We start from the raw sequence: 25,692 nt of genomic DNA on the forward strand, positions 1-25,692 counted from the left end.
GGTAGGAGAGTGGAGCTAGACGTTGATGACAAATATCACCATCTTGGTGTGCTACTGACAGAACACCAAGACGGCAGCTAAAGCCGCCAACAGGTCAATGGGACTTCTTATGTCCAAGTTCCGAGGCTAGGTTGGATGCTGTATAATGATGCACTAGACTGTATGGCACCATAGTGTGGTCCGTGTTAAGCTATGGAACGCCAAAATGGGGCACTGCAGACACTTAGCAGTGAATGATGCTGATCATACAGCAATACGCTTCTACCTTCGGCATGGAAAGTACACCCCAAACACAGCAATCAATAGAGAAGTAGGATGGTAGCCTCCCCTTGTCCGAAATTGGACAAGAATAATGAACACGACGGATTCGAGAAATCGTATCTACAGAAAATTGGCTTCGGTCATTTAACCGAAATAAATACAACATTGGAATTAAGGCTGTTTTCATTTCATGTGCAGGAAGTGATGACGACAGAGAATATATCTGGCTGGAAAAAGAGACTGAATACAGTCGATGGAAAATGAGGGAGAAACAAGTTTAAGGAACTATACATTGTTTAAAGACAAGACTGTCAATTCTTACCCGGATTGCAACCACGTTATCAAAACCATTTCTATTTTTTATTCACATGATACTCACACCATGGTAAACATAACCATTCAAATCCGCCTGGTCAGGGGCTACTGGTCTTCCAAATTATACATTTAACAAAGTCTTAAATGTGCAGATCAGTTAATAACTTGTCAAGGTAGTGATATTGTTTCTTTTATATTTTATCAGTACGGTGGCGCGTACCCACCACTGGTGAGATCATTTTTCACTCTATATTTTATCTGGCTCAATGTATGAAAGCTCAATCTTACGGATACAATCTCCAACCTGTTAATTGCCAGGGCACTGATCTGGAAGTAATTATGGTCACGCGTGAAATGCCAACTTGAAACGAAAAGTATCTGGCAAAATATAGAGGCACACAGTGAAAAATTATCTCACCAGTGGAAGTATCTGACGGCCGCCAGATAAAATATAGAGGTAGAACTATACAGGGAAAATGATCTCACCAGTGGAAGTATCTGGCGGCCGCCAGATAAAATATAGAGATATACAGGGGAAAATGATCTCACCAGTGGCGGGTATGGGCCACCGTTAATCTCATTAAAATCAGGTCCTAGTTCTCGCTATCGGTTAACAAAGATTTGAGGACATCCCATTAAGGGTCACGTCAGACAGATTGGGGCCACCGTATATCAGTGACATTATCCCTATATAATTATTCTACCGACAACTTGGTATTTGCATAGTCAATGATGATGTTCATCGCTGAAAAAACTGACGTTTCTTGAAAAAGGCACTTTGCAATTTTTATCATTGCTTTAAATAATATTGCTTATTAGTGGAATGGCTTGTTTTCACTTTATAAGTATTAGCACACATGCAGCTATCTTCGTTAAGTAATCATCGCGAAATTTCGTTATTCTATTTCAGGTGGCGGAGGACTAATAGATATAGTCTTCGGCTGCTTTCCGATCCGACATTTACATCCTACTGTAAAGGGGGGTAACTCTGAATTATGATTGGCTCGGGAAGAGGAAGGGTCATGATAGTTTTGGTTTCTGAATACAGGTGATTCTAAACTGACGCTTAAATAATTAGGCAATTTTAAACATATAAATGAAAAGGTCGGGTCAATTGTGCTTTCGCAACTGTAAGGTAAAAGAGACGTTTTCAGTCACAATTTCGTATCAGAATATTGTGTTGCCTTTCTCTCGGGTTGCTAGTAAATATCACTTTGTCTTGCAAACTGAATGAGAGGGTCTCACGAATGCTGACTATGAAACTTGTAGTGTGAGATGCAGTCACGTGATCTGTAACTAATGACTAGTCCACGTGCATTTTTATTTCATTTTCCCGAACCAATAAAAGTTAGTATGGTCCAACTCACCAAATAATACTAGCTTGAATCGTATTGGCGTGGACTGAAATTTTGGAATTCGGGTGAAAATAATAATAGAAATCTGAGATATATTAGAATCTATTATTTTCTTCATCCCTGATGACAATGTTTCAGGATGTATAATTTAAATAAAAAGGAATTGGCACTTTGTTTGTGTGATTGTTTAATTTGATTAGGTTGTGCGAGACATTATTTTCATTTATTGATATCATCCTGACGTACCCTATTTTCGAACAGTTTTGATGGCATTGCTGATATTTCGAGGGATGAGGGAATTCACCTACTTTTCAAAAGAGTAAAGAGTCCTTGATAAAAGGTGTAACCTCCATTGCCTTGTCTGAATTTCCACTACACTTGAGTGACGTCACATATTTTCGAACACCTGATTGGTTTGGTACTTAAGCGCGGTTTCCATGAATGAACAGATGTGTTTTGGCACTGTTCTCATCATAACTCTTTGCAGGTTGGTTTTTAAACTCAAAAAGCAATTGAAAGTTTGAAACCTATTCACAAAATATGAATATTTGTCAAATTATCATGATTATAGTGTTCACACTTCCTTTATTACTTGGCCGTGAAGAGAGCACCCGTTTAATAAACATACTGCTGTATTACACATTGTGTAATACCAAAACGCGTGCTTATGTACTCTCGGAACACGTTTCACGAACAAATGTTGAAAGCTCTCAACATCCCTTGGCTTATTCAACGACATTGCGTGTGGAGTTGATAGATCACTGAGAGAAGCTTATGCACACTCGATGACTTCCAGCAACCTTGTTGCTAGGCTTACGTCACATGGCATTGTTTCGCCGATGGATCTTGCAACAAAATTCCACAAATTACGTCATCGGGTATTGTGACGTTATTGTAAACTTTGAGGTGCAAGGCCCATTCCACAAGGCGATCGTATTGTAGCGCAACGACAGTCGTTAGTCTTTTTAAGTATGTGAGTTGCGATAGTCTTAGCCCTACGATAATTTTGTGGATTCTAAAGGTGGACCTTGTATGGTATTAAATTCATACGTTTCAACTTTTGACGTGTTTGAAGTATTATTCTGTTAAACTCAATTGGACTATGCCGTGGATCATGTAGGTGTCAGCCTGTTCATACTCAACAGTATAATTCTAAAAACGTCATAAATGGCAGGTAATAAATAAAAGACTAAACTCGCTCCCGTATAAAACCAATTTTATGAAACTCGTGAATAGTTGTGGTATCTGACTCGCTTTCGCTCGTCAGAAACCACAACTATTCACTTAATTTATATAATTGGTATTACACGGGAGCTCGTTTAGTATACTATATTTTCATCATGACAAGGGCACCAACTTTCGAAATGACGACAGAATGTTCTGACAGGTGTAAACTACTTCACATGAACCCAATAGTGACAGGCCAAACATGTGCATTGTCATGTCAGCAGTCTTGATGACGCCACACCTCTCGTTATAATGCAACAAATCACGTTCAATGGGGGCTGTTCGAAAATAGGTGTTGTTCAAAAATAGTGTACTCGACGATACACTCATATATTGACTGCTCCAGTCTTCATGTCCAAGCTTGATGTGAACTATGTTTTATCTGGGGTTTACTGAAATAAAAGCAACATGATCATCATGTATATGTATAAATACAACATTCTCACAATACTGAACATTATTCCTGATTTCAGGTGATGTTTTACTAGCCAACAGCTATAAGACCCTCCCAGCTCCCACCAAGAACCTTTCTGGCTTCACTGTACAATTCTACTCCTACAGGTTCCTTGTCCCTACAGTATCCACACTCACTGTCTGCATCCATTGTTCATCATCTTTGAGGGGCGGTTAGGAAAAGTGTTCACCCGAAGGCCTGGATTCAAATCTCCACATGGGGCCACTGTGAAGCCCATTTCTGGTGTCTGCTCCATGATATTGTTGGAATTATTTGGAATATTGCTACGGGTGGTGTAAACCCCACACTCACACTCACTCATCATCTTGGATGTTATTGCAGGTGATGATCAAATTAAGGTTCCCCGATGGAGGCTGATACAGCACATAACCCAGGTCCGTCAGATCTGCCCATCAGAGAGCTAGCCTCCCCTCTGAAGGGATGGGAGTGTGAGCTGTGCGGCTTCCAGTCCTCCTTCAGAACAAGCCTCATCAACCATCAGGCAGTCCATTCTGATGCCAGGCCCTTTGAATGCCAGATGTGTGACTATGCAGCCAAACGCAAATATGATCTCAAGAAGCACGTCATGCTGAAGCATAGGAGAGATGAATCATTCCTTGGCGCCAGCGTGTTTGACCATTCCTCTCAGCTGGAGAATGTAAGTGGGGACATGTTCAACATGGGCAGGTCATTGTCGCCATACCAGGCACAGGATCACTGTCAGCCGGGGGTTCAGCTTTCCTCAAAATACAGTATCTCTCCCATTGAGAAAAGGGAAAAGTTCAGTTTTTCCCCAACTGAGAAAAGGGAAAAGTTGCATCAGATTGAGATAAAATTGGAACCTTCTGATGTGGAGGATGATGAAAACGTTAGCAGGACTTTCCCATCCACTCACCACATGAAACAGATGTCTTCTGAAAAAGAGTTTTTAAGCAGAATTGACAGCCAAGGCTTTGGGGGTGTTCAGCCCAAACAGCTAAAAACGACACTTGTTGTCAACAAGAAATGTGATTTGTTGCATCTTGGAACTCATGGTGCTCAACCCAACAAACAAGATTCTCACACTACCTCAGTTCTGTCACGGTTGGAACATACTCAGGCAAAACGCTCACTAGAACAATTAGATGCAGAAAGTGATGGCAGCAGACGTAAACACAGACAACCTTCTTTACCTTCAAGCGAAACACCTGGAAAGTCGGCTGTAGACAATGTAGGTGGCATCCCTCAACAACAGTTATGGAAACCGTCCAATCCAAGTGCTCGTCTCTTTGAAGAAGCCCCCTCCAGCCAATCAGAGATTCCGACACATTCTGAAGTTAGCTGTAGCTCAGTGAAGGAAGACAAGTCATGTGAGACCAAGAAGTCATTTTTGTGTGGTCATTGTACGATCCTTTATTTTGACCATGCTCTGTACCTGATGCACATGGGCCTGCACGGGCGGGGGAACCCCTGGATGTGTGCTGTGTGTGGGGAAGAGTTCGGGGAGAAGTACAGCTTTACTTCCCATTTCATCAACCAGCACAGCCAGGCCTCTTCTGGGGAGTAGCTGGAACACAGCGAGTCGCCAGGGACCATTCAGTGAGGCGAAGATGAGGAGATGTCTATCTATGCCTTGGGGACCAGTCATTTACCATGTTTCTGTGGATACAGAACTATGTTTGCCATCATGTTAACTTGGCAAGAATAGGGAAGTAATATACACTGATATATACTACTCAAAAGAAGTTAAGGATCATCTGATTCTTTCATATTACTATAGTTAATATCTCATGTCATGACAGATTAACTTTACCATTATGAAAGAATCGGGTGATCCTTAACTTCTTTTGAGTAGTATATATCAGTGTATATTACTTCCCTATTCTTGCAGCAGCAATAATAATAATAATAATAATAATAATAGGTGACAAATGTGGGTGCTCCTGAACATGTTGATAATATTATGTACTGTGATCAATAATAATAGCTTAATTAGTAATAGTGAGGATGATAATACTATCAAGTGTGGGTAGAGTTACTCCTGATAAACATATTGACAATAACATCTACAATAGGATAATAATAATAATGTTATTGTGATGTAGTGGTGAAACGGTGCAACATCTGTGAATCAACTTCAGTGTTGGATGAGATTCAGCATGAATCGTCGAGCAAACATCTGTTTGATAAATCAATTATTCAACACCTCATCCCATACAACGATTAATAATTTGATCTTAATGAAGTTGTTACAATTGTTGTTAATTTGATTTTCACGAGGCCATAGCCTGATAACCTTTCCCCTCTTTTTGATGTGGATATTTAGTTTTTAACTATTTCAGATGCATTAGAAATACTAGATTCTGTCTCAAGCGAAAGTTTACTCAGGTGTAGACTTTGGTTCGGAGTAATGAGATCATGGCCGGTGTTGTCTCCGTTGCTGTCACGATATGAACACAATTTTGTTAGATACAAGAGTCAGTCCCCTGTATATTGTTTCAGAGCTCCAGAAAACCTGCGTATCTGCGTAAAATACGCATCAGAAATGCAGAAATACGCAGTAAAATAAAATCAAAGCGTATCAAATACGCAACGAACATTACAGATACGCTACAAAAATAAAACTTGTGCGTATCATCAAAATATTGTGAAGTAACCCTGGGTATTCGATTAGCAAATCAGCAACTTATTTTGAAATTATGAACGGGCATTCCGTCAACCTTGCCAAACTCCACGATGACAGTTACATCATTATCATTTGCCATCACACTTTCGTGTGGATGTATTGTGGTATTTTTGAGTCCTAATAAAGCTCTCGAACCCACACGACACCAGTTTGCAGGGACTAGATGAATAGTGTTTTTAAATATTTAACTTAAATACCCACATGTGTAAAAACTAGTGGGTAACAGAAATTTGAATACCCAGATAGAATTACTGATACCCAATGATTTTAAAATGCATGGGTAAAATACCCACAACACCAAAAGCTTATCTGGAGCTCTGTTGTTTACAAGTTAATTAAAAGAAATATCCTTACAAACCAGTGATAAAGCATCATACGTATGATATAACTCCCACAGTGTGAAGAACATGAGCATGACACTGGAGTGTCTTAGTGTAAGCAGAATGGTGGGATAGCCTAGTGGTTAAAGCGTTTGCTCTATCACACATGACCCGGGTTCCATTCCCCACATGGGTACAACGTGTGAGGCCCATTTCTGGTGTCCCCTGCCACAGTACAGCTGGCATATTGCTAAAAAGCAATGTTAAACCATACTCACTCACTTAGTTGTAAATTACAATAGAAACTAAGTACTTAGCTGTGTGTTTGCGTCCCTTGGGCAGGCCAGAAACCTATGATTGTGGGTTCGAATCCCGGTTCGCACCGATTATGTTTCTAGGTTTGTTAGCAGCATACCAGTGTTCGTGGGTTTCACTGAAGTGGTAACCGTCTGAGACCTGCATCACTTCGGGTTTTCCTCCCACATTAAGCTGACACGCCGTGATATACCCCGGGTAACTGGAATACTGTTAAAAGCAGCGTTAAACCCAACTCACTCACTCACGTAGCTGTGTTTGTTGTGGAGCATTGATTATAAACGCTGAATTATTGGATTAAAGATATGGTGGAAAGAATTTTGGAGCGGTATTTTAAGTGATCCAGATTAGCCAGGGTCTGGTTTTGACCGATTCCATTGTTCCTATTACCATGATCGCCTTGCTGAGAAATCAGCTGGCGGGACTGAATTGGATCACAACACAGGCTATGGCACCAAAAGAAATACAATAAGTATCGTCATTAGAAACCCAGCACTTCATGAAATGCCAAGCTAGAGAATATTTCAACATAAATCAGGATGAAACTTAGTCTGCTGTATATTTTTTGGAAAATTATGTATGATAAACAGAACACTTTTCCCACAGGCATGTTGGGGATGGTAATATTGTTGTGCACTTGCGTTAATAACTAACAATCTTTAAAAAAAACAAGGTTCAAAATGTTTTAGTTATGCATAATAGACATTTTTTTTGTTAATGTTTATGAAAAGGTATAATCTCTGGCCTCGTTTTTGTCTCTGCCTACCCTTTAAAATTGAAAAGTGGAAGAATAAGATCTGAAAAGCATTATTTTCTTAAACACAAACTGTGTGTTCACAAGAGAAATTGTACATAAAATGGCGGAAACTGACGTACTAGCTTAACCAACACAAAATATTCTGATATCTTTTCAGTCTTGTTTCATGTAGTGTTATTTCCCAGTTAACAGGGTTAGCAACCAGGATTGTAAAAAAAACATCTGTGAGCCAAGAAATAAATTGTTTTCCAAATGAAGCAAACAAACAAACAAACAAAACCTCCCACAGAAGGGAAACATTGTTCCTGTATATATTTTTGATCAACATTTTATAGTTTACACCCCAAGTATATGGTTAGCATTTATTTTTCCTGCTAACCGCACTAACCACGCCAACTTGTACGGCCAGCAAAGTGACATGCCATATGAAACAAAAAACATCATCAGGTACATGAGTTCATACTTATTATATTTTGGATCTTACATTATCATGGTCATGTGTGGCATCAAATGTCTGTCATATTCAGGGTATATAAAATAAGCCTAAAAACTATAAAAAACCCTCCTCATTTAGAAGTTCATTTCACACATTGATCAGTCATGTGAAAGGTCAAGGTCATAAGGTCGTAGCCTATAAAAACCCTCAAAAACTCCAGAAGGATTTACAGTTGATCACTGAAACTTAGTACATGCAATCCATGTCTTGGTCAAGATAGGAAAAGGCTGAGAGTGACCTACGTATGTCCAGGTCACAGTGAAAGTCATTTCAGGTGTATGTAATATGCCTTTTCCTGCAGATATTGTGAATTCTTATGCATGCATTTGTTATGTATTGGAGAAAACACGCTCACAAGGTTTTTCCCTCTCCCCAGGGCATGCTCTGTCTACCAAAACCGAGGGAAAGTGTTTTTCCATGTTATAAACCGAAAAAAGAAACTTAAAACAACATTTATCAACATTTTTATGTTTCGAACATACTTTCCATGAACCTTAGGAAATGCGGGTAAAATATCTGTTGCTGGCGTACGGATCTTGAAAAGGACATTCTAAAAACCAGTGAGGCTTATCAACACCTCTGTAACCTCATGGTACACTCACTGGGCTACAGATATGAAGGTTGTGAGTTCGATCCTCGGGAATATAAAGAAAACATTTGTCATTTGATTTTACATTTCATTACATGTTACAATATGAATGGAAGTTATATTAATAAAATACCCAGGACATTATATAAAATCCCAGGGACAGGTTTTAATGCCTATAGAAAGAAGTCTCTTACTTAATAGCGATCCCAATGAATAGGTTTATAAATGATTTGAATGGTAATGTATGCCATGTGATAACAATCTTATGAGAATATTAGTAGGTCATTGTTGCCAAATGCGATATTTTTTGTTACACTGTATTCCACCGGGCGTATCAAGGTATTCTACCTGCACAGTTGTAAGATTTCTGGGGCCTTCTGGACACTCTTCAAGTAAAATAGCACATTTCAATGTGCCCATGTTTTCTATTAAAACATGTTCAGAATACATGAATGGGTTCTATTTTTTTAATTCCTTCTCAAGAATATAATGAAATTAAACCAGTGTACTGTCTTACAATGGCTATTGAACTATGTGCGCCAGAGAAAGTTTTGTTTTCTCAAGTACCTTAATGTTAATGTGAGTTTATTTTTTCTTATTTCCGCTACTCAGTCTAACGGACAAATCAAAATGAGAGTTACAAACAAGCCTCAATGTTGGGTTGTGATATCAACAACATGGTGGCCATTCCCGTTGATTAGAATAGAGAGAACACAGAAAAATTGACTGACACGTAAAAGCAAGCCGTCAAAAGTCTTTTTGATTGAAAGGATGACTTCATGACCATTATGTCAAGTCCTCCCTTACCCCTTTGGGGGCGGTCAGGTAGCCTAGTGGTTAAAGCGTTCGCTCTTCACACCAAAGACTCGGGTTCGATTCCCGACATGGGTACAATGTGTGAAGCCCATTTCTGGTGTCCCTCGCCGTGATAAGACTGGACAATATTTCTAAAAGTGGCGGAAAACCATACTCACTCACTCACTCACCTTAACCCTTTTCCTTTTCCTTATTGATTGGTCGCTGAAATGTTGAAAGTCAAGGGCGGATAATTTGATATCGCGAGAACAACAGGAATGGATCGAGGGGTTACTGTAGTGGTTATCTTGTTCTTGAACAATGCTGAAACAGATTGTATATTTGTGAACATCTTTTTTGGAATAATAGTCAGATTGAAAATTATTTATATACCTTGAGATACACCAGATTAGCATTACTACATGAGTGTTTTAGGACTGTTAGACTAATAAATAGATGAAATTGTTTTTCAATGATTCTAGCAGTTGGTTTCTTTCTATTTGTATATTTTCTGTCAACTAACCTTCATTGCTCCTACAAAGAAGTGGCATGATATTAATTCGTGTATTATCAAAGGTTGTCATTGAGCATTATTGGACGACTTCCAGACCTAACATACCATTCAGTGTAAATATATATTACAATGAACCCGTGAAAACCCAGGTTTGAACTGATCTTCATGAAACCATGCTTGTCATAAGAGGCGACTATCAGGATCCGGTGGTCAGGCTAAATGAATTTCCTTCTTGCACACAACTCACTACTTAAGATGAGGCTGAACAATATTTATTTTTCATTTCATGGGCCCACCACCCCTACTGAAAAGTAACCGGTCCAAGAAATGAATTAAACATAATAAAATATTAATGTTTGTTTTGTCTCCTGATAGTAATATAGAACCTCTTATTCAATCAAAAATGTTATATATATAATTTCTATGTCAATAAGGGTCAGTCGTGTAGCTTAGTGGTTAAAGCGTTCGCTCGTCATGCTGAAGACCCGGGTTCGATTCCCGACATGGGTACAATGTGTACTTTCAGTGAATCAAAAGTCAGTTGGAGTTTTAACTCTGCGGCAGAATGACTTTCATATAAATTAATGATTGATTGACGTAGCTATTTATTTTTACTTTTATTTTGATTGGCCTTGTGTGGAAAAGCAGGAATAAATCCGTGAAACATAAAATGAAAAAAGTGTGGCCTGAGTAACTTCTAAGAAACATGTACCAGGGGTATGCTGTACTTAGCTACATGATCTACAAGACTCGTGCTTGGACACTGATGACTTCATTTCTGGATACTGTAGTTTGTGCAGAGTTGACTCCCTTAGTTTCCCTGATCTCCTGCTTGTGGGTTTGACCTGCGTCGCCAAGGGCTTGCAAATATACATGTACTTTGTTTTATGTATACAGAGCTACAGATAAGCCGCGTATTTGCGTAAAATACCCCACAAAACTATTCCAAACCCAATAACTTTCAATTAACTTGTGTACAGAAACGCATGCATTAAATGAAAAACTCAATTGTTTGAAAACAACATGCATAAATGAAGCTTTTTCAGCATGCATACAACAGAGCTAATTTTCGAAACACAATTACGAGCTAATTTACTTTCCAAGTCAAGCCTATATTTAGAACCATTATATACATCTAAACCATATTTTTCTCAAAATGCTTACTCATTTTGGGGAAAAACAATAGAGTAATGAATAGATGGGTGAATAAATATTGGCTACCCAATGAAAAATGTAACAACCAAATTTCAATAGAAACCTTTGTGTAAAAACTCAATTGCTCAAAAGGTTATCTGGAGCTCTTTGTATATAAGCAATAACTTCACTTAAAGAAAATATGTTTTCAATTAGCTCGCTTCTCTATCTGAAGAGTGGGGCGGTCGCGTAGCCTAGTGGTTAAAGCGTTCGCTCGTAACGCCGAAGACCCGGGTTCAATTCCCGACATGGGTACAATGTGTGAAGCCCATTTCTGGTGTCCCCCGTCGTGATATTGCTGGAATATTGCTAAAACCGGGGTAAAACCATACTCACTCACTCACTATATCACACTGTGTCAATGTAATGTTGGAGGAAAGCCCAATGTGATGCAGGTCTTGGATGTTTAGACTTTGGTGAAACCCACAAGCATTGGTTTGTGGTGACAAATCTAGAAGTAATCGGGGAGAAACAATGATCACAGGTTTCTGGGGCACCAAAGGGATGCAACTCTGCTCAACAAAGTGTGGTGCCACCCTAAGAATAGCCAAACCAGGCCTTTGAATTTAAAAATAACGGAACATAGAACCCACCTGACATTCTTTATATTTTTAGAAAACCTATGTTTTCGCTGGGCAAAATATTGCTTTGTCATTTTGCCCTTTTTATGGCATTGAGTCTAGTCGTAGAACATACACAATTTGGGATTTTCCTTGTTTTATTCCTGCATACATATTTGGAAGATGTTTATTACTGAATATTGCATGTATACAGATGAAGATTGTTTTTGTTATGAAATAAATTTCACAGTAAAACAAAATGTCCTAGAGTTACGTATATTTTATTTACACATTGTTGTACCATTGTTACCATGCCGACCACTGGAAGTGAGATGAGGTGAAATTGGGTTTACATCTCGTCCAAGATTATCGCACTTATATAGTGACTTGCATGCAAGTGTGTTTGTTTGTTTGTTTGTTGTTTAACGCTGCACTCAGCCATATTCCAGCTATGACGGCGGTCTGTAAATATTCAAGCGATTAAAACCAGTGATTGACATCATGAGCATCGATCCACGTAATTGGGATACAATGACATGCATCAACCAAGTCAGCGAGTCTGACCACACGATCCCGGGAGTTGTCTCTTACGACAAGCAAAATCGCCATTTATGTCGTGCACGTGTGTGCGTGTGTGGCTGCTTGTGCTAGTATGGACTTGCAGATTTATAGTGCTAGTTCACTGAGATACCATGCCGCAGTTTAACACGAATACCCCACTCAAGCACAGGATACAGACTCCGAGCCGACCAGTCCTTGTTTTAGCCCCTTAATCCCCAATGCCAGACACGGTAAGAACAAGTACCACCTTTTAACATCTTTTGGTATGACGCTCTACCGCTAGACCACAGAGGCGGTCTACCACAGGAAGTGGCGAAACCTATCAGTAAATGCATTCTCTGAGTGTCAAACATTTTATTTTTGTTTCGTTATTGAATGCAGCCCTCAGCAATATTCCAGCTGTATGACGGTGGCATGTAAACAATCATCTCTGGATCAGACCAACCAGTGGTTGATATTATGAGTAACAACCCATGCTGTTGGGGTATGTTGACATGTTATCAACCAAGTCAACAGGCCTGCCCACCCAATACATTAAGTGGACAAGCATAGGTTGCTGGGGACCTATTGTAACACAAAATTCCATTTTGTTTGTGATAAACGTAAAAACCATGTTTACTCACTGATAACCACTGTGTCTGTGGAAACCAGTGTTAAGTTTCACTGGCAGTACAATGCAGTGATAGTTTATTTCAGTTATATCAGCTGCACTTCGAACAGTATTTCAGTTATATTAATTTGTTCCACGTCTGTAAGAACCATGATGAGTGAGTGAGTGAGGTTTTACGCCGCTTTTAGCAATATTCCAGCAATATCACAGCAGGGTACACCAGAAATGGGCTTCACACATTGAACCCATGTCGGGAATCGAACTCGGGTCGGGGCGGTCGGGTAGCCTCGTGGTTAAAGCGTTCGCTCGTCACGCCGAAGACCAGGGTTCGATTCCCGACATAGGTACAATGTGTGAAGCCCATTTCTGGTGTCCCCCGCCGTGTTATTGCTGGAATATTGCTAAAAGCGGCGTAAAACCATACTCACTCACTCACGAACCCGGGTCTTTCGGTGCGACGAGCGAACGCTTTAACCACCAGGCTACCTGATCGCCTGATGAAATACAAAATAACATATTCTTGGTCACAAAAAATGATGTGCCTTGTACGTCTATAGTTCCCAGGTCCAAGATTTAAAGAGCAGGATTTATTGTTGAAATTGTCACTCTGTGAGTATCTGTATCATGACAACCTCAGACTCCCAGTTAGAGCTGATCCCCAGTAGCAAAGTAGGTTGTCGGCATGTCATATAGTACCCTTATCCCGGGTAGAATAGGTCTTCAGCAACCCATGCTTGCAGTAAAAGGCGACTAACAGGATCGGGTGATCAGGCTCCTGACTTGGTTGATGCATGTCATCGTATCCCAATTGCATGGATCGATGCTCATGATGACAATCACTGGATTGTCAGGTCCAGACCCCATTATTTACAGACCGCCGTCATATAGCTGGAATATTGCAGAGTGTTGTGCTAAAGAAACAGGATGGCTTATAAAAGGTGTACATAGGGATATTCCAAGGTGCCCATGGGGTCCGGACACCCATCCCCCATCTTTTGGAAACAAATTTTAGAATGTAGGATTTTGATATTTTGGACCTCTCCCTTTTATAAATGCTGGATCCGAACCATCGTATATATGCGTTTTGAGTGGGATTTCCCTTGCCAAGATCAAAAGTTTCGCATTTACATAAATTTGTTCTAAAAGCTGCATTGGGTCCAGAACCCATTATCCGTAGACTGGTGATGGAAATTCCCTGTGGTCACCTGACACAACCTTCTATGCAGGTGTCGGCAGGTCTTGATACAGAGAGGTATCATATTGGTGTAAAAGATGAAGACGTGCGACGGCATAAACTTATATGGACTTTTATAGGTATATACGTCCGTGGGTGAGGTAACAAGTCCACTCTAATAGTGAGTGAGTGAGTGAGTGAGTGAGTGAGTGAGTGAGTGAGTGAGTATGGTTTTACGCCGCTTTTAGCAATATTCCAGCAATATCACGGCGGGGGACACCAGAAATGGGCTTCACGCATTGTACCCATGTCGGGAATCGAACCCGGGTCTTCGGCATGACGAGCGAACGCTTTAACCACGAGGCTACCCGACCGCCCCTCCACTCTAATAAATAACAATAGAACACACGACTATGAATACTGGAAAAATCCCTTTATTACAACATCAGGAGTCCAACACATCAGGAACTGCTCTTGGGAGCAGTAGGTGGGAAACAGGTATGTTCCTGATCAGGTTTCTTTATGACACAGTGAGTGAGTGAGTTGGGTTTAACGCCGCTTTAAACAGTATTATAGTTATATTGCGGCGTGTCAGCTTAATGTGGGAGGAAAGCCTGAAGTGATGCAGGTTTCAGACGGTTACCACTTTGGTGAAACCCACGAGCACAAATATGGTGCTGACAAACCTAGAAACATAATTGGGGTGAACCGGGATTCGAACCCACAATCATAGGTTTCTGGTGTGCCTAAGGGACGCAACTCTGTACAGCGAATCGAGGCGCCTTAGACGACTGGGCCACCCATGACACAGAAGACACTGACGAACTAGCACAAATCTCCCGCTCCATGTCATTAGATGAGAGGTGTGTCATCTGAAAAGTTCTTGAAAAACTATTAATTGTTTACCATGTCAATATTTCACAGGAATGATAGATCATGGTGGATTTGATTTCATATTGCTGAACTGTCATCATAAATTTTAGTTTAAACACACTTTCTAGATGTGTGGTGTTGACTGCAGAGAAAAGTGTCTGTTAGCCTTCAAGCACCTCACCGGCTGTTGGGTTGTATACTCCCCATGGAGCTGAGAATTAAAATCGAGTGCACACTGATCCATTGATGAGGTAATAACATAGTCTAAGCACATTTGAGCAGTCATAAATTGGAAAGTGTGTGACACCAATCCACAATTTTATGTAATTTCCATCTTCCTGGATGCAGCATCTTCTTGGGTGGCAGATGTTTTCTGACAGGTGCCCTCGTCCACTTAACATCACTGAGGGGTCTTGGCCAACATTCTGTGGTCTATTTTCTCCAGATGAACTAATCTGAGAAGGTCAAGGTCAATCAAGGACACTGATACCCACGGCATATACATCCTCACCAAAAGCCGTATCAAAGAACTGAAGAAGCATGAATTACCTATATCTCCTGATGTGCGAAGAGATTGAAAAAAATATCTCTTGTTCTTTGAAAATAATATACACACCTGCCAATACATTTTCAACCCAAAAAAGTTTATATTCGCATGATGTTTCCAAGACACATGATGTGGTGACGTCAAAGGATGAAAATTGGTATAGACAAGTATCTCGCAAAAATCAGACAATAAAGACATGTAATAAATAGGGATTGGGTTTAATGTTGAAGTTGTGAAGTCAAATTCAAACTGAGAAAGTATGACTGTATAATTGCCGATTGCATTAATATTCTTCATGGAAATATGACACACTGTAAAGAAGTGATGCAAAACATTTGGAGAGATTTATATGAAAGGGATGTTTGATATAAAGGCCTTATGAGGCCAATGTTTTGGTACCCAACTTATAAAATATAATAGGCCTAAAAAGAGCAAATAGTTTCGTTATTTTTATCAGAACTTCACATTCCTTACCTAAGTGTAACCCTACCCTCAACTTTTGGCTTCACACATCGTACCCATGTCAGGAATCGAACCCGGGTCTTCGGCGTGACAAGCAAACGCTTTCACCACTAGGCTACCCGACCGCCCCCTCAACTTTAAAGTCAATCCTTACAACAAGCCTGCTTGAGACCTTTTCTGACAAAGAGTCCCTTATGGGGTCATATATAAGGGTTTCAACATTTTCACAGGTATGGAAGCATTGGAAGGATACGGTTTAAGTTGTTCTGAAAAGTTCTTCATGTCTTCCCCAATCTGCTCCTGTCCTGCAGGTGCAATTACACTCAGCTCCACCAGCTGCGACTGAGACAGCGGCTCCAGACTGTTGTTTTCTGTATTACCAGACTGCAACATCTGGAAACAGAAGATGGGGGGTTAATGTGACCGAGACAGCCTGTAACATGTTGAAACAGAAGATGGAGGGTTAATGTGACTAAGACAGATTCTAACATTTGGAAACAGAAGATGGAAGGTTAATGTGACCGAGACAGACTGTAACATCTGGAAACAGAAGATGGAGGGTTAATGTGACTGAGACAGACTAACATGTTGAAACAGAAGATGGAGGGTTAATGTGACTGAGACAGACTGTAACATGTAGAAACAGAAGGTGGAGGGTTAATGTGACTGAGACAGCCTGTAACATGTTGAAACAGAAGATGGAGGGTTAATGTGACTAAGACAGATTCTAACATTTGGAAACAGAAGATGGAGGGTAAATGTGACCGAGACAGACTGTAACATCTGGAAACAGAAGATGGAGGGTTAATGTGACTGAGACAGACTGTAACATGTTGAAACAGAAGATTGAGGGTTAATGTGACTGAGACAGACTGTAACATGTAGAAACAGAAGGTGGAGGGTTAATGTGACTAAGACAGACTTTTAATATTTTGAAACAGAAGATGGAGGGTTAATGTGACTAAGACAGAATCTAACATGTTGAAACAGAAGATGGAGGGTTAATGTGACTGAGACAGACTGTAACATGTTGAAACAGAAGATTGAGGGTTAATGTGACTGAGACAGACTGTAACATGTAGAAACAGAAGGTGGAGGGTTAATGTGACTAAGACAGACTTTTAACATTTGGAAACAGAAGATAGAGGGTTAATGTGACTAAGACAGAATCTAACATGTTGAAACAGAAGATGGAGGGTTAATGTGACTAAGACAGACTGTAACATTTGGAAACAGAAGATGGAGGGTTAATGTGACTGAGACAGACTGTAACATGTAGAAACAGAAGATGGAGGGTTAATGTGACTGAGACAGACTGTAACATATAGAAACAGAAGATGGAGGGTTAATGTTACTGAGACAGAATCTAACATCTGGAAACAGAAGATGGAGGGTTAATGTGACGGAGACAGACTAACATTTGCAAACAGAAGATGGAGGGTTAATGTGACTGTTATTGAGAACATGGTCCACATCAGTCTGTTGACTCCAATCCCCAGAAATGGAATTGAGATAAATAGCATGGCAGGTTTTGGGAAAGGAAGTTTATGTTAACTATCCCGGTTAAAGTTTAAACTCAGAGAAAATCAATTTAAGGCCTCTTACTCTGTAGAGTTTGGACACTGTCACCTTCATCCTCCCCTTGTGAAAGAAGCAGCCACGCACGACGTACTCGTGATCCAACCTGCAGCAATGTTCAATACATCCCAGTGATATCAACGGGTAAACAGTAGCAATAAGACAACACAGGTATGTGAATACACTACGCCACGCACAACGTACTCGTGATCCAACCTGCAGCAATGTTAAATACATCCCAGTGATGTCAACAGGTAAACAGTAGCAATAGGACAACACAGGTATGTGAATACACTATGCCACGCACAACGTACTTGTGATCCAACCTGCAGCAATGTTCAATGACGTCCCAGTGAAATCAACGGGTAAACAGTAGCAATAAGTCAACACAGGTATGTGAATACACTACGCCATGCACAACGTACTCGTGATCCAACCTGCAGCAATGTTCATTGACGTCCCAGTGATGTCAACAGGTAAACAGTAGCAATAGGACAACACAGGTATGTGAATACACTATGCCATTTAGAAAGTGGTCAAATTCTCCCTGCAGTGATTTATTGTATGATAAGCAACTCTCACTCGTCATTTATTTCCTAAATACACATATCATACCAAGGTTCTAGTACATTTGTATGTTACAGTTAGTCTTTCTTCAGGTGTAATTTGAGAAGACTTACCTGAATCCCATTTCATTCAGAAACTGAACAACATTTTCAGAGCAAGCCACATCAAAACATGCTCTGACAAGGGTGGGCCTTGTCTTGTCTCCAATCTCTGTCTGACCGCAGTACCGAATATACCTGGTTAAATAAGAATATTTCATGACAAAACACAACCTCTGGTTCACGTGAGATATACATTCATGCATGCAGTACCGAATATACCTGGTTAAATAAGAATAGTTCATGACAAAACACAACCTCTGGTTCACGTGAGATATACATTCATGCATGCAGTACCGAATATACCTGGTTAAATAAGAATATTTCATGACAAAACACAACCTCTGGTTTACTTCAGATATACATTCCTGCATGCAGTACCGAATATACCTGGTTAATTAAGAATAGTTCATGACAAAACACAACCTCTGGTTTACTTCAGATTACATTCATGCATGCAGTACTGAATATACCTGGTTAATTTAGAATAGTTCATGACAAACCAACACCTCTGGTTTACTTCAGATATACATTCATGCATGCAGTACTGAATATACCTGGTTAATTTAGAATAGTTCATGACAAACCAACACCTCTGGTTCATGTGAGATAAACATTCATGCATGCAGTACCGAATATACCTGGTTAATTTAGAATAGTTCATGACAAAACACAACCTCTGGTTTACTTCAGATATACATTCATGCATGCAGTACCGAATATACCTGGTTAATTAAGAATATTTCATGACAAACCAACACCTCTGGTTCATGTGAGATAAACATTCATACATGCACATAAATAGTTGCAAATTCATATAAAAACATGCTTAAAAAAGGGTTTGCTTCTACTATCATAGAGAATGCCATATAAAAATTATTTTTTAGAAATTCTAAAGTTTTACTGCCACTGAACGATGACATACAAATTATTACAATCAGCCATATCACCCATCCCTGACTGGCAAGCTATGTCTTCCCTTCAATCCAGCTGCACAAACCAGCATATACTATCCAGGGAATATTTCTACTAACCTTTAGAAGTGATGAGGCTTTATGCCATAATAATTAAATTACAAATACTTCATGGCAATTGATTGGCTGATCATGCAAATGATTTTGCGTTAACGCTCCCATAAACTGAAAAGAAATAGGCCATGTCCACTAATGGACAACTGTTTCCTTTTGGGCTGATAATAGAACAGATTTCACTTCAGTTTCTCTTTACTAATTAAATGAGCAGCTTGTGTGATCATCTGTTCTTATTTTATGGATCCTTGCAAGAGCTTAACCTTTGTTACCTAGGTTACCATACAACAGATGCCAACAGTAGAATGATGGTTTACCAAGGAGTGTCTGTATGATCTAGTGAGCGTCGAACTCTGAATAACACAAGCTGACTGCTGGGCTGTGCTGACCCTTCTGAAACAATATACCATGTAAAAAATAACAGTCAGACTGTAGGTTCAGAAAGTATGAAGTAACAAAAAAGAGAACCTATATTTCCATGACAAACCCCGGTTGTAGATTATTATGGTTAAAATATACACAAAAAGAATCACGTAGATAAGTTCCATAGAGTGAGTAAGTTGGGTTTAACGCCTCTTTTAACAGTATTCCAGTTATATCACGGCATGTCAGCTTAATGTTGGAGGAAAGCCCGAAGTGATGCAGGTCTCAAACGTTTACCACTTTGGTGAAACCCACGAGCATGGTTATGGTGCTGACACACCTTGAAACACAATCAGGGCGAACCGGGATTCAAACCCATGATCATAGGTTTCTGGCGTGCCCAAGGGATGCAAGTCTGCAAAGCGAATCGTGGAACCTTAGACGACTGGGCCACCCGTGCCCAAAAGTTCTATAAAGGTGATAATACTGGAAATATTACTGATTCCTCTTTCAACAATTTTCTTTTTAAAAGCAAACAATAAATAAATATATGTGTACATCATGGCATATTAATTCTTAAACACAAAAGTTTTCAAATGAATTCTTGACATGCTCATAAATTAGTAATTTCTCAAAGATGTTCTCAAGAAAACTAAAGAAATAAATAATTTATCTTCCTGCCAAAAAACAACAACTACAATATTAGCTATTTAGAATAAGTAGTATCATCGTAAGAATTGTTAATATCGATAAAGTAGGAGCAGTATGTTCATGGTTTTCATGATGTTGGAAGAGAGATTACCACGAAAGTTGTTTTGTTTGTATGTTTGTTTGTTCTTTAATGCCACACTCGGCAATAATACAGCTACATGATAACGGTCTGCAATTAATCTACTCTGGACCAGACAATCTAGTGATTGACATCATGAGCATCACTCCACACAATTAGGACACAATGACATGCATCAACCCAGTCAGCGAGCCTAACCACCCGATCCCGTTAACCGCCTTGTACGACAAGCATAGTCGCCTTTTACAACAAGCTTGGTGTGCTGAAGACCTATTCTGACCTGGATCTTCACGGGTGCCCAGGAAAGTTAATATGCTCCCACCATGCCCAGTAGTGACACATACATAGCAACATCCATATTATGTTCTGAGAATGTTTATGAATGAACAGTGTTTGAAATTAAGGATGAAGATCAAGGGGTCCTTGTGATAAGCCTACTGCAGAGCTCCAGATAAGCTTTTGGTGTTGTGGGTATTTTACCCATTGGGTATCAGTAATTCTATCTGGGTATTCAAATTTCTGTTACCCACTGGTTTTTACACATGTGGGTATTTAAGTTAAATATTTAAAAACACTATTCATCTAGTCCCTGCAAACTGGTGTCGTGTGGGTTCAAGAGCTTTATAGGACTCAAAAATACCACGATACTTCCACAAGAAAGTGTGATGGCAAATGATCATGATATAACTGTCATCGTGGAGTTTGGCAAGGTTGACGGAATGCCCGTTTATAATTTCAAAATATGTTGCTGATTAGCTAATCGAATACCCAGGGTTAATATTTTGATGATACGCACAAGTTTTATTTTTGTAGCGAATCTGTAATGTTCGTTGCGTATTTGATACGCTTGGATTTTATTTTACTGCGTATTTCTGCATTTTTGATGCGTATTTTACGCAGATACGCAGCTTATCTGGAGCTCTGCTTATTTTTAAAGCTAAAGATTTAGAGGTCTTCAGATTCAAGTACCATGTGTCAAGATCTCAAGGACCCTAGGACTCCCTCTTATTTCAAACACTGATGAACTCATGGAAACAACAACGTACTTAGTGCAAATACCAACTCATGATCGAGGAAAGTTTCTGGGGTGGTCTCAGCGTTGTCACACAGTCCTCGTAGTCGATGCAGCAGCATCTCACGATAGTTGTCGCTGATGCTACCTTGTAGAAGGAACTCCTGCTGTGGGGTGATGTGGTATTTCATACCAAGGTTGTATGTGCTTTCCATGACTAGTAACTGAAAAGAAAGCATCATCAATACAAATTTGCAAACAGTATACCATGTTTGGTTTGTTTGTTGTTTAACCCCACACTCAGCGGTCTGTAAGTAATTGAGTTTGGACCAGACAATCCAGTGATTGACAACATGAGCATCGATTCACACAATTGGGATTGATGACATGCACCAAATCAGCGAGCCTGACCATCCGATCCTGTTAGATGCCTCTTTCGACAAGCACCACACAATTGGGATTGATCAATCAAGTCAGCGAGCGTGACCATCCGATCCTGTTAGATGCCTCTTACGACAAGCACCATGTAAACAATAAGCAGTTAGCTCTACACACCAACTTTGGTTGTTTTTCCTAATATTTAAGAGCAGATATTAAAAAAGGTAGATGTGTGAATGAGTGCAATAGTTGGGTTTAATGCTGCTTTTAACTGTACTCCAGTAATATCATGGCATGTCAGCATAATGTGTGTTAACCACTTTGGGACATGGTGCTGACAAACCTAGAATCCTACAAACTGGGATTTTAAAACCACAATCATAAGTTTCTGATGTTGCAAAAGGACACAAACCTGCACAGCTAATAGTGTCACCATAAACATATTGACGACTGGGCCACTCGTGCCCCTCAATGGTGGCTCAAAAAAGTTGATAACTGATCATAATTATTTATCCTCTTTTATCGAAGTAGTCGTTCTAAATATGTGGACCAAAGGTTGTTGTTGTTTTTGGTTTAACGTTGCACTCAGCAATATTCCAGCTACATGACGGCTGTCTGTGAATAATCAAGTCTGAAGCAGACATTCCAATGATTGATATCATGAGTATTGATCCACACAATTAGGATATGATGACATGCATCAACAAAGTCAACGAGCCTGACCACCCGATCCAGTTAGTTGTCTCTCACCCAAACAGGGCGGTCAGGTAGCCTAGAGGTTAAAGCATTCGCTCGTCACGCCGAAGACCCGGGTTCGATTCCCGACATGGGTACAATGTGTGAAGCCCATTTCTGGTGTCCCCCGCCGTGATATTGCTGGAATATTGCTAAAAGCGGCGTAAAACCATACTCACTCACCCACTCACCCAAACATGGGTGTCTGAAGACCCAAGGGTCTGACTCAAGGGCGGGGTGCAGGGTTTATACATGTATACATTATTTAAACAAAATGTAAATGCAATAAAATCAAAATAATTTTAGGGGAGTAGTGCACTTTACCGTAATGTAATCAGTGCTCGTTTAATGATTTATTAGCACCCCATTAACAAACATGCATAATTCAGTAAACAATGAATTGTGCATGCGTGTGACGTCATGGTCTGCTCTCCCATTCATCTTTTCCTGAAACCACACCCGCCATTGTTTATGTCAACATGACCGACCAATCAGATTAACCTGATTAACGCTTGAAAAGGTAAGAATTTATGGCTAACCCTTGCCCAAAGCAAGCTAACCCTAAGGAACGAAAAGGGGTGTTGGATCTTAAAGATGTGTAAGTTTCCCTAAGACCGAAAACGGGTGTTGGATCGTGAAGCGAGAGTCACCGGAGCGTGAGGCACGGTAATGGTATAGCGAGACAGCGGTGGCACTATAGCGCAGTAATTGAGTGGATGGTAGAGCTCGGGCTGTGCGCGATAAACTGCATTATTGCCAATTTTAGGCCTAAATCATTTCAGATGATTCAAAGAAAAATAATATGACCATTAACCACAGACTGCATTTGCATTCATCTAGTATGTTGTATGTTAAGTGCAACTCTCCTGAATCTGCTCTTGACACTAGTTGCAGGCTTGTACTACAAATGAATAGTGCCGGCGGCAACTTGCCCTAATGTAGCCGAAAGACGGGATGCGGTCCTGCACTGGCTACAGTCAAGACATGTCTACTGTAGACTTCGAGGCTATCGGCTAGGCCCACTGTCAATATTGATAAACTCTTTAATTCAACAACATGGGGAGGATGGCATATGTGAAAACAATGCTAACATCTAGAATATATATTAACTGAATTGAGGACCATATAAAGAGAAAAACATTCTGAAAAATTATTGGGGACACTTGTAAGGCACCAACCAAGTAAGAAAGAAAAGTTCGACCACATTGTAATTCCGCTATATATAGCTCATAACTAACCTTTCCTCGACTCCAAAAGACAGATACTTGGGGAAGGCTCACTGGAAGCCGATGTAAAACCAGAAAAACGCATGCAAAACACACACGTTCTGATCTTTTTGTTTATTTTGGTCGGTAGAACGGAAATGAGTGTATGTGTATCTTTTATCGTTGAAGAATTCTGCCAGGGGAGACAACTCTTCATTTCCTCGCAAATACAGACTGAGATGAGGACTACCGGCTTTTATCGGCGTAACATTGGAATCAGTTAATTTAAATAGAGATAATATATTGATATATGTCTCTGATATCAACAAACTTCAAACTTTGACGGTGCGCAGTACCGCTCTTGATAGCAGTTGTTTTCTTTGATACACGATATGACGCCGTATCTTTGATTACGAGAAACGCATCACGACACCACACGTTTATCCGACTCTTCATATACGTTGTAATTATAACAATATATGTGTGTGATTTACCTATTAGGTCTAATTAATCAAGCTTTCACACTTTGTTTATTTAAAAAAAACCCAAAAAAACATGTTCCAGAAATGTTTAAACAAAATAATTTGTCTTCAGATTAAAAATTAATCAAACCGCTTGACATGCCTGATGTCACGCTAAAAGTGGTTTGTGAAAAATAATGAAATTGTTCAGCTTCCTTTATTCACAGGAAAATGCATGTTTAGAATTATCCTCTTGCCCCCATCCCCACCCCTGTGAAGAATGGTCGCCCTTAGTCATAACATGCATGAGATTTGAAAACTGGGACCTTTAAACTGATTTCCCAAATCCCACAACCACCTCACACAAACGACAAAAGATTTTGGGGTAAATAAAACCATTCTCATGCTTTAACATTATTTAAATACGGGTAAATATTTTCAAAGCTTGTAAATTTTATGAAAATCCTTTAAGAGGCTGTACATAATGTTGATATCTCATATAAGAAAGAAACGACTCGTGGTCGATAATTTATCGTACAATACAACACTGCAAGGAAAATAAACCATGAGGGGCTGGTACATATCCAGAATTGTAACAATCTCTTGCACATGGGACAAAAGCGTATTAACTTCTGAGGAATGTTTCTGCTGACAAAAGTACATATGGCCAACTGATCCAGTTTGTTTGTTTGTAGTTTAACGCCGCACTCAGCAATATTCCAGCTATATGGCAGCTGTCGGTAAATAATCAAGTCTGGACAAGACAATCCAGTGATTGACATCATGAGCATCTATCATCTATCCACGAAATTGGGATCAATGACATGCATAAACCAAGTTAGCGAGCCTGACCACCCGATCCAGTTAGTCGCCTTTTACGGCAATCATGGGTTGCTGTTCTACCCCGGATCTTCACGAGTCTCAACTGATCCAGTAAACCAAGGGGTAGTTTGTGCATTTCGTAAGGTGTAATACTGGTACATTTTTGTTTGTGTATATTACTGTTTTCTACGGGCAGTACCTGAACCGATATTGTAGAACCAAATCGTCTCTGTATGTGCATCATTGTCCACGTGGTCTACAACACCATGAACCCCGTGGGTTAGAATTTGTCTTCAGCAGCCCATGCTGAACCCAGGCGACTAACGGGATCGGGTGGTCAGGCTCGTTAAATTGGTTGAAGCATGTCATCGTATCCAAATTGTGTAGATGGATGCCCATGTCAATCACTGGATTGTCTAGTCCAGACTCGATTATTTCGAGGCCGCCCTTATACAGCTTGAATGTTGCAGAGTGAGGCGTTAAACAAGAAACAAACAAGACGTCTTCAATGCTTGAGTGAGTGAGTGAGTATGGTTTTACACCGCTTTTAGCAATATTCCAGCAATATCACGGCGAGGGACACCAGAACTGGGCTTCACACATTGTACCCA

At 40.0% G+C, this 25,692-nt stretch overlaps 2 protein-coding genes across 4 annotated transcripts; one reads left to right on the forward strand and one right to left on the reverse strand.

Annotated features, from left to right (window-relative positions):
- Window positions 1-1,556: 1,556 nt before the first annotated feature.
- LOC124140585 (zinc finger protein ztf-16-like) lies at window positions 1,557-5,337 on the forward strand. 3 transcript variants are annotated; one of them, XM_046508231.2, is made up of 2 exons: window positions 1,557-1,624; window positions 3,632-5,337. In XM_046508231.2, the coding sequence occupies exon 2, from the start codon at window positions 3,980-3,982 to the stop codon at window positions 5,156-5,158; it is 1,179 nt and encodes a 392-aa protein (XP_046364187.1). In that variant the 5' UTR covers window positions 1,557-1,624; window positions 3,632-3,979; the 3' UTR covers window positions 5,159-5,337. The 3 variants fall into 3 exon arrangements, with proteins under 3 accessions (XP_046364187.1, XP_046364189.1, XP_046364188.1); XM_046508233.2 differs by having other exon boundaries at window positions 1,572-1,624; window positions 3,955-5,337; XM_046508232.2 differs by having other exon boundaries at window positions 1,575-1,711.
- Window positions 5,338-14,574: 9,237 nt separating this feature from the next.
- Window positions 14,575-23,979, reverse strand: LOC124140584 (mediator of RNA polymerase II transcription subunit 18-like). The gene is made up of 7 exons (XM_048385666.1): window positions 23,832-23,979; window positions 21,515-21,704; window positions 19,633-19,708; window positions 18,303-18,425; window positions 17,650-17,728; window positions 16,298-16,437; window positions 14,575-15,490 (listed from the first exon to the last, which is right to left on the reverse strand). The coding sequence occupies exons 2-7, from the start codon at window positions 21,693-21,695 to the stop codon at window positions 15,436-15,438; spliced, it is 654 nt and encodes a 217-aa protein (XP_048241623.1). The 5' UTR covers window positions 21,696-21,704; window positions 23,832-23,979; the 3' UTR covers window positions 14,575-15,435.
- Between the last annotated feature and the right edge of the window lie 1,713 nt (window positions 23,980-25,692).

Source organism: Haliotis rufescens, unplaced genomic scaffold, assembly GCF_023055435.1.
Source record: "Haliotis rufescens isolate VD_foot unplaced genomic scaffold, xgHalRufe1.0.p SCAF_6, whole genome shotgun sequence".
In the NCBI taxonomy this organism is placed as follows: Eukaryota; Metazoa; Mollusca; class Gastropoda; order Lepetellida; family Haliotidae; genus Haliotis; species Haliotis rufescens.

Excerpts from the sequence above, each read along its gene's own strand:
- LOC124140585 (XM_046508231.2), top strand. The coding sequence starts at position 3,980 with ATGGAGGCTGATACAGCACATAACCCAGGTCCGTCAGATCTGCCCATC.
- LOC124140584 (XM_048385666.1), bottom strand. The coding sequence starts at position 21,695 with ATGGAAAGCACATACAACCTTGGTATGAAATACCACATCACCCCACAG. Across the intron at positions 16,438-17,649 it reads CAGTGTCCAAACTCTACAGA|ATGTTGCAGTCTGGTAATAC; the intron begins GTAAGAGGCCTT and ends TTCTGTTTCCAG. Across the intron at positions 15,491-16,297 it reads TTTTCAGAACAACTTAAACC|ATTAGTTCATCTGGAGAAAA; the intron begins GTATCCTTCCAA and ends TGACCTTCTCAG.